Below are 9,730 nucleotides of genomic sequence, written 5' to 3'. Positions count from 1 at the left end.
ATGGTGGTCGCTGCCAGTACCAATGATAACTGACGCTGAAAAAAAATGGATATTTGAAATGTAGCCTACCCCAGTTTCACATTTGATAGCTGGCAATGCTGCATATTGATGTGACAGATGTTATATAGTAGGCAACTGGGGGGGGGGGGGGACTGGTCCCTCACTCCCCCCTGAGAGACATGCATTTCAAAGTGTGAACCCCAGCAGTCAGATGATGGATGTGAGTCAGATCAACAGCTCCTTTGCACGACTGCTCTCCCTAGTGTTGACAGAGGGGAGTGGAAAAACGCTTTTCCCAAAACTTTTCGATGACTCGGGCGAAGGGAGGAGACTGTGTGCCGTAAACACCCAGGCCGTGACGGGCAGTGATAGTCACCAGTCTGTCCAGACTGGAACGTCTGTGGCATCGTTGCATGGCGTGTCGTCCGCGATGTTGAAATAAGTTGGGGAATATGGCTAATGAGCTATCTACTGTAGGCTACTCTTTCTATCTGAAATGCTTATATATTATTTAGTTGAAAAATAGTGAAATGAAAAAGTTCACGGCTATTGCTCGGGAGTTTTGATCTGTTGTTTTATTGTTGTTAATTGCTGACGTGCGCTGTTTTAAATGTGCGCTTTTAAACCCCACACAGGCCAGAAGATTCTCCGGCTGCAAGGTCACCTTCAGCTCTGTCTGATGTTGATTCTCTCTGCTTCCCCCTCACTCCCTCCACTTTCCCTGGCCTTTCTCCTTCTCTCTTTATCATTTCATCACAGAGCCGAGCCACACCCTGTTTCATAATGTACAGATGCCCACATAATCTAAACGATGTGTCCCCTGCTACTTGTGCAATCCCCCAGATGAATAAACAGGCATATCAGGTGACTTTCTCTTTTGTTCTTTACACAACATGGGTACCTATTACCAGGTAACATCATATCCTGAGTGCTCATTTCCATTGACAGTTTTAAGGTCAAGGAAGCGAAACCAGCTGGCCTTGCTCCAAAAGCTGATTTGCTTCCCTTTGTAGGCCTACATCAGTCAAAACCGCTGTGTGTGTGTGTGTGTGTGTGTGTGTGTGTGTGTGTGTGTGTGTGTGTCAGTCTTAAGATCGCCGAAGAGATCACGATAGAGAGGTTACAGCAGCCCTATAGCCTCTTTGCACAAGCTCGACTACTTCCTGAAAATCTACAGACATTCTTGTTTCCTGGTTTCCTGTCCTATACTATTGGATGGAAGTGATTAATCAGGTGTGCGGCATACCTGATCACACCTGATGAATCACTTCCATCCAATCGTATAGGACAGGAAATAAATATGCCTGTAGAATTTCAGGAAGTAGTGGAGCTTGTGCAAAGAGCCTATTGTGGACCAAGATCACAAAACAAACGGTCCTCCTTACACGGTGTAGCATATATTGTAAATGTCAAAATGTAGGCTACATGGACGAGGAAATAGAAATTGCCATATTTTGAAGCAAGAAACTGATATGAGCTCTGCTTGATGAGGGACGATTAACAATGTTAACTTTTCAAAAGAGAATTTCATAGTGAGTAAAGTGCTCAACTAATTGAAATATCAGGAGTTTTACCAACCACTAGTTAAAGTTATTTTGCATTGTACTATATGTTTAGTGATTTATTTGTATATACTGTATGAAGGCTATTTGTATGATCTTGTTGAATTGAATTATGTTTGAAGAGTTTGTTGTTGAGTGTGACAATAGGCTACTGTAATGCGAGTGTGGTCTTTTTCAACCACACTGATGGCATGTACCTGTTAGGTATGCTGATTCAGTCATTAAAGCCTAGTTTATACTGTATAAAACAAGCTATGGCTGGCTCATAAGCTATGGCTCATAGTTTGTTGTATATGGTATAATCTTGTCTTAGATTTATCTGAAATGGAAAGAGAGAGAAGTGTTATTTTTGTACTGCAGCCTACCTTGTACACCCAAAAGAACAATATGAGAGGGCAATTATGGAACATGAATATGATGAAGCCAAACGTTTCATTGCTTCATTGCCAGAGCTGAAGTGACCTTATACGCAGACAGAGCCCATTTTATGTCACCATTGTGTGGCTTTTTGATATCCTCCGTTTCTGTACAGCAACACATAACTGACACATACAACTGTTTTAGAGTGATCCTAAAAGGGCATGGTATTAGTCAGTGTTCTAAATGTTGAAATGTAGTTATTTCAATAAGCTGTATGTCTGTTCTAATGTACAAGCACAAGCTGTGTTGTCCTGTAATATAGCATACAGTAGATGAATAAAACCAATTGCATCACCAACAGACGTATTTAGTTTCCTCTGCTGCTCCACACTCCACATTTCACAGACAGAAACAAGTCTGAAATTCATGATGCTGGATGTACAGTTTAGGTTATTGTATGATGGGTGCTTCCAGTGTTATGTTGATAATGAAGTAGCTATATAAATGAAATAAAATGTGAGTGGGTAGGTAGCTAGCCTAGTTTGTGTGTGTGTGTGTGTGTGTGTGTGTGTGTGTATATAAATATATATATATATATATACACACACACACACTAGGCTAGATACCTACCCACTCACTCATTTTATATATATATATATATATATATATATATATATATATATATATATATATATATATATATAATATATATAGGCCATATAATAATAATAATAATAATAATAATATATTCTCTATACCCCTGTACCATATACCCTTACTACACTACACCACCAGATGCTATATGCAGCATTTTCACAATTTCTTCAAACTAATTGCATTGGACTGGGTCCAAACTGAAAGCTCTCTGGACTGCACCACTCCCTGTACTCCTGTTTAGGCTACTATGCGTGTGTATGTGGGCGGGGGTGTCAGGAGGGGTTCAACTTTCTGCGGCCCAGATGACTGACTGTCATAGGTGTAGGCTATTAGGCCCTGATAGTCACTGGCAGGCGATGTTCCTGGAAATTCTGACTCATTTCCTGACCTTCTGCAACATAACTTAAAGGGGACTGGTTGGTGTTTCCATAGGATTATCAGGTGGAGAAATGTGCAGGATTCGGTAGTCAAAGAAGTGAGGTCGGGCTAAATGAGCCTATATTTTCCCAAATGCCCCACATTCACCCTGCGGATTCTTATAAACAAATATTATTATCAGCAAATAAGTAATAGTATTGTTAATATTATTATTATTATTATTAAGAAACAATATAATTATTTGTAATGCATTGGAAGGTCAGGAACAGTTTGTTAATATAGCCTAACTATTTATTGTATTAGTCTCTTCTCTATCTATTCCGCTGTACCTTTCCCACTGCTGCTGTAGGCTACTTTTCCCACTGCTGAAATCCCAATTTTCCTCCACGGAAATCTTGTCTTATTTGATCCATCTATAAATCTGATCCACAGTTTATATCAGACATCTAGTTACGGTTCGTTTTTCACTGTCCACAAGGGGCGCGACATATAGATCTGGAAGGCAGCCAGCCAACCCACAGCAGTCGGGCGCGGAAGAGTTCCCCATTTGTCTATTATTCATTCTACAGACGTCGGTGGTGCTTACTGGAACGATTTAAAGTTAAATATAGTATTTTAATGGCGTTATAGTCAGAACTATCGCTTTTGTAACCTAGCGATCTTCAGCGGTTAGGCCGTTTCCTCGGCCCGGCAGCGTGGGATCCATCTGCATCATGGCCAACAACACTGTAGCCGGGAACCAGCAACAAGCCCAGGCCGTCAGCAAGCCTGCCCCTGGGAAACACGGCAACGTCTTGCCTCTGTGGGGCAACGAAAAGACTATGAACTTGAATCCCATGATCCTCACCAACGTGCTATCATCTCCATATTTCAAAGTTCAACTGTATGAACTGAAAACCTACCATGAGGTTGTGGACGAGATCTATTTCAAGGTAACGTACTCGTTTAGCCTAACCAGCTCACTTGAGTTAGCTAGCGTCACGCTAGCCATGTAGCAGCTAGCTAACGTTGGTTGATCAGATATACATGCCACAATTAAACATCCGGCTAATGTGTTTTTATGGTACTCATGCACTTCTATTTCGATGCTGTATAACATTTTCATTGAGATGTCTGCATTTCAGCATAGTTTACTAGGTAACTAGCTAGCAATCACCAGCTAGCTCTCACTAAGATTATGAGTGTTAGCTCGCGTTAGCTGGATCCACTTGCTTTTGTGTTTTCCTATCTAACTAATCTAACCTTTGTGGTTATCTGACTGGCTAGCTACGATCATGTGCTGGTTTTCAAGCAACCGGCGTTAACACCAGCAAGATCCCATACGTGAATCAGCTCGCCAATAAACAAATGAACTAGTATGGAGCTATGCTAACGTTAGCTAGCTAGTTAAAACGAATGGTTGGCGGCAAATGTCCATTCTCCTCTCGTTCAGGGTTAGCTTGCTAGCTAACGCGGATAGCTAGCGAACAAGCTAGCTGGTGTTATGTAAGGTGTTTGTGTAGGCTGACGTTGTCTATACGTTGCTGCTATCATACCAGCTAATTCGCCAAATAGGCAACTAAATATGCTTAAGAGGCCTCCCTAATAATTTAAATGTTGTATTTATTGGGCCATAATGTTGTGTATATATATATAACATTGTTTTGTCTTATTTATTATTGTTTAGGTGACCCATGTAGAGCCCTGGGAGAAAGGCAGCCGCAAGACTGCTGGACAGACTGGAATGTGCGGAGGGGTAAGTTAGAAGTACGTGCCTCTTACCTTCCCCTTCCTTTATGCTCCCAAGAGATGGACATCATGAGTTCATTAAGTTGTCCATCCTGAACAGTAGCAAACACTTGAGGCCCCCCACAGCGAACCGCCATGCTCTATTTCCTGTATGGTAGAACTGTAATACGTGTCTAAATGACAGCACTTGTTCTGGAAAATCCGTGGATAAGTCATCTTTGTATTGGTCTCAAGGGCACTTGCAGATTTATATTTCATCATTGGATTTGAACAAAAGGTCTCGTGGGCCCTAAAACCCAAACCTCTGGCGGGGCAGCGGGGATATACTTGCAGCTGATCCTGAGACGTTTTCAAGGGCCCAGGTCCACCCTTCTCCTAGCCATGCCCAACTACGGTAGAGAAACAGACCTTGACCGTCACACCTCACATAGTTTTGCAAAATCAAAGTACCCTTGTCCCCTCTTCTCAACAGGTGCGTGGCGTCGGGACCGGGGGTATCGTGTCCACAGCCTTCTGCCTGCTGTATAAACTATTTACCCTGAAGATGACCCGCAAGCAGGTGATGGGTCTGATCACTCACTCAGACTCGCCCTACATCAGAGCACTTGGCTTCATGTACATACGGTAGGTGAAGGATTGGGGAATGGATAGATGGATGAATAGATTCATATATTGGTTTTACTTTGATTGAGAGAAGAGTCCTACAAAGAAGTACAGGTTCAGGCCTAATGGTAGACACATTTTGACTATCTTTTGAGGGTCTTCTAACTCTTGGCAGCCATCTTGCGGTTGTGATTGTATAGGATGATGTCATATTGTTTTGTCATGTTTTAGTGTGGGTGTAATTGAATCACACGCTACTCTTTCCAAAAGGATACTTTTGTGTTATTTAAAACCATTTAGGGGGAATTATGCTTTCACTCCTGAGGAGTCTGCAAAATTATGTATTGGTGTATGTATGTCTGTGTGTGTGTGTGTGTGTGTCCCCAGATACACTCAGCCCCCTCCCGACCTGGTGGACTGGTATGATGGCTTCCTGGATGATGAGGAGGTATGTCCATACGGGTAATACTTTCATCTTTCCTTCTCCACAGTCACAGTAGTAGTCGCATGACAGCTCTCAAATAAATGCTATGTTTTATCCCCAATGTGATGCTCCTAGCTGATTTTTCACCTTTGCCTTCATTTGGCTTAATTGTCCCCCCACACACACACCATCTTAAAGTTGAGTAGCTAGGTTACTCACGCACTGCTGAGCTGCTGGGTCTGGCAGGGTAAGTATACATGACGTAGAGTAAACCGTAATAGCTCAAGGCATGCCCTCTGTCTTTACCCAGATGTAGTCAGGACTTGTTGCACAAACCTAAATTTAGACAAAATGATTTGTACAGGATTTTACTGAAATTTAGAACAGTTTCCCCTCCATCTAAGTATTTTCTCACATTTTTCCTTTTCTCTCTTTCTCACACATACACACACACACACACACACACACAAGGTTCAGGGGGAGGGACCCTGTTATAGACCGTCTTCAGTCTATTCAAGCATTCGATTGTGCAACCAGGCCTACTGATGTTCTGATGAATTATATTTGAACTCTATCGTTATTGACATCCTACCCAACTGCCTAATTCCCCTGTTCTCCTCTTTAGATGCCCGTTGCGCAGCAGGGAATTGGATAATGTATCTCAGCACTGTTGGGTTGCGTGTGTGAGTGCAAAGCAGCTGTTCTCTACCCTGTAGACCTGGTTTCTATTCATCTGGAGTGCACCTACCTACCTACCTACCTACCTAGCCACCTCCTCCACTCTGTGCTTACTCTGGGGAGGTACATCTCCCCCCACCTGTACAGAACTATCCCCATGTTGAATATGGTGTAACCCGGAATAGCAGGCTGTTCTGCCTGGACCCCCAGGGTTGTTTTTGTTATAGGGGAGCTCACAGTGTTTGCACAGACTCTGGAGGCCAGCCAGCCAGCCAGTTCAGATTAGACAAATTTGAGACAATCCCCCCCCCCCCCCCCCCATTTTCATACATACTACTGCTAGCAGCTACTGAACACAGTTTTAAACCAAGCACATTTGACTAGTGGATAATTGCGAGATTAAGCTTGATGAAAACAGAGGTGAAGGTTCAGTACTTGGTCATCACAAATCTCTACTTGAGTCATGGAGGCGAGCACTGAAAACAACACACTAGGAAGTTGTGCCGAACATTAATTCAATGCCTTTTTGAGTTACGACCACCCGTCTGACCGCGTGGACTAATTAAAAGTTTTGAATGCCCCTCCCTCTGCCCCCCCCACCCCCTGCCCTCCTCTCAGGAACTGGACGTGAAGGCAGGCGGGGGCTGCGTGATGACCATCGGGGAGATGCTGCGCTCTTTCCTCACCAAGCTGGAGTGGTTCTCCACCCTGTTCCCCCGCATCCCCGTCCCCGTGCAGAAGATGATCGACCAGCAGATGAAGGCGCGGCCCCGGAAGGTCCCCCAGAAGGAGGCCAACCAGGAGGGGGAGGAGGAGGAGGAAGAGGAGGAGGAGCAGGCCGGCGGGGAAGAGCCGGGTAGGCCGTTGGAACGGCGGCGTTCCAGGTGAGCGACTGCGGGGTGGATGATGCTGATCACGCTCTGAAGTCATGCATCTATGGTCTAGGCTTCTCCTGTGTGTGTGTGTGTGTGTGTGTGTGTGTGTGTGTGTACATACAGTAAATATATTCACACATATAGCCTGCACTATTGCAGAACAGGTCCACGTCACGGCTTTGAATTGATCACTGCGTGTTTTGTGATGTTTCTGTGCTCCTCTCTCTCTCCCTCTCTCTAACTCCCCCTCTCTCTCCCTCTCTCTAACTCCCCCTCTCTCTCTCTCTCTCCCTCTCCCTCTCTCTCCCCCCCCTCTCCCCCTCCCTCTCTCTCTAACTCCACCTCTCTCCCTCCCCCCCCTCTCCCCCTCCCTCTCTCTCTAACTCCACCTCTCTCCCTCTCTCTCTCCCTCCCTCCCTCTCTCTCTCTCTCTCTCTCTCTCTCTCTCTCTCTCTCTCTCTCTCTCTCTCAGGAGCCCCAGACGAACCCCCAGCCCCCGCAGGTCCCCGAAGCGCTCCCGGAGCCGGAGCCACCACCGCGAGCGTGACCGCCACGGCCCGACCTTTGACCACGAGCTGGAGCGGGAGAGGGACCGGCAGAAGAAGGAGCGCGACAGGGACAGGGGGGAGAAGGACAGGGACAGGGGGGAGAAGGACAGGGACAGGGGCGAGAAGGACCGGGACAGGGGGGAGAAGGACCGGGACAGGGGGGGGGACAGGAACAGGGAGCGGCGGGCCGAGCGGAAGGACAGGGAGAAGGAGAGGGACGGAGGGGAGAACGACAAGAGCAGGAGGAAGGAGCGCGACCACCACAAGGACAGGGGGAGCGACAGGGAGAGGTCCAAGGACAAGAGGAGCAGGGGGGAGACGGAGGAGAGGAGACACCGGGAGGAGAGGGAGGACAGAGGGAGGCACAGGGAGGACAGGAAGGCCAAGCGCTCCAGCCGGAGCAGGAGCAGGGAGAGGAGGCACAAGGCGGAGCGCGGGGAGGAGAAGGGCAAGAGGAGGAAGGCCGGCAGCCGCAGCAAGGAGCAGGAGGGAGAGCAGCGCGCGCACAAGCGCAGCGGCAGCAAGGAGCGCGGCGGCCACCGGCAGCACGAGGCCGACAACGGGCGCGAGCACGCCAAGCACGGGGACCACCGGAGCAGCCAGAGCGCGGAGAGGGGCGGGGAGAGGACGACACACAGCAGCCGGGGCGAGTCCCCCTAGCCCGCTGCCGCAACCCCCCCACTCTTCTCCTCCCTCCCCCTCTCTCTCTCTCTCTCTCTCTCTCCCCCTCTAGTTTTTTCTTTCTTTGTTTTTTACCCGGTTGTCTAGTGTGTCACATGTTTTAAAAAGAGAAGAAAAAAAAAGTAATTAGCGACAACAAACACCTCGACTTGTCGTCTTTGGCCAACGTAGTGTTGCTTTATGTAGATCTCTCTTGGCTTTCCCATCCCTCCCTTTCTCATATCTCTCCGTAAACCGTTAGTTAGTCCTCACCCGAGACAAATGAATTGAGAAGAAAGGCATTTTAATTTCATGTTTTGTTTTGTTTTTTCTCTCTGGGAAGTTCCAAATGGCTTTGTACATACTGGTTCTGAGAATGTTTTAAAACTGTTAAGCAGCCAGCCAAGGTGACTTTATACCACACACTGGGCCCTGTTGACATTGTGCTGTGTTTGGATTATTGCTCTGTTGCATTTTGTTTTCTAATAAATACTTTTACGGAAGGAATCCTTGGTTTGATTGTTCTTCCCTTGTAGTGATTCTCTATAGCAGACAGGCTCATGGTGAACCACCAGATCATGCCGATGGAAGAATGAAATTTAGCATCAAAGCACACAGCTGCAGGGCAAAGATGACACAGCCCAGGTCTGAGGGGATTATACCAGGCAAACTGTCACCAATTTAGAATTGTGATTAATCTGTAATTCAGTATGCACCATCATGGTTCTCACATGGTGAAGTGACTGGTGACCCAGGGTGGATGATTAATCTGTAATTCAGTATGCACCATCATGGTTCTCACATGAAGTGACTGGTGACCCAGGGTGGATGATTAATCTGTAATTCAGTATGCACCATCATGGTTCTCACATGGTGAAGTGACTGGTGACCCAGGGTGGATGATTAATCTGTAATTCAGTATGCACCATCATGGTTCTCACATGGTGAAGTGACTGGTGAACCTGGGTGGATGATTAATCTGTAATTCAGTATGCACCATCATGGTTCTCACATGGTGAAGTGACTGGTGACCCAGGGTGGATGATTAATCTGTAATTCAGTATGCACCATCATGGTTCTCACATGAAGTGACTGGTGACCCAGGGTGGATGATTAATCTGTAATTCAATATGCACCATCATGGTTCTCACATGGTGAAGTGACTGGTGAACCTGGGTGGATGATTAATCTGTAATTCAGTATGCACCATCATGGTTCTCACATGGTGAAGTGACTGGTGAACCTGGGTGGATGATT

The 9,730-nt window shown here is 46.2% G+C and overlaps 1 protein-coding gene across 3 annotated transcripts; it reads left to right on the top strand.

The window, feature by feature from the left end:
• The first annotated feature begins 3,477 nt into the window (after positions 1-3,477).
• prpf38b (pre-mRNA processing factor 38B) lies at positions 3,478-8,961 on the top strand. 3 transcript variants are annotated; one of them, XM_084458028.1, is made up of 7 exons: positions 3,478-3,889; positions 4,624-4,692; positions 5,158-5,309; positions 5,676-5,750; positions 6,338-6,395; positions 7,009-7,274; positions 7,738-8,961. In XM_084458028.1, the coding sequence occupies exons 1-7, from the start codon at positions 3,671-3,673 to the stop codon at positions 8,471-8,473; spliced, it is 1,575 nt and encodes a 524-aa protein (XP_084314154.1). In that variant the 5' UTR covers positions 3,478-3,670; the 3' UTR covers positions 8,474-8,961. The 3 variants fall into 3 exon arrangements, with proteins under 3 accessions (XP_084314154.1, XP_084314155.1, XP_084314156.1); XM_084458030.1 differs by having other exon boundaries at positions 3,872-3,889; positions 4,624-4,703; XM_084458029.1 differs by lacking the exon at positions 6,338-6,395 and having other exon boundaries at positions 5,676-5,736.
• The last annotated feature ends 769 nt before the right edge of the window (positions 8,962-9,730 follow it).

Source organism: Borostomias antarcticus, assembly GCF_949987555.1.
Source record: "Borostomias antarcticus genome assembly, chromosome: 24".
NCBI classification, from domain to species: Eukaryota; Metazoa; Chordata; class Actinopteri; order Stomiiformes; family Stomiidae; genus Borostomias; species Borostomias antarcticus.
The sequence above is the reverse complement of the archived record's forward strand: the minus strand, read 5'-3'. Positions and strand labels throughout refer to the sequence as shown.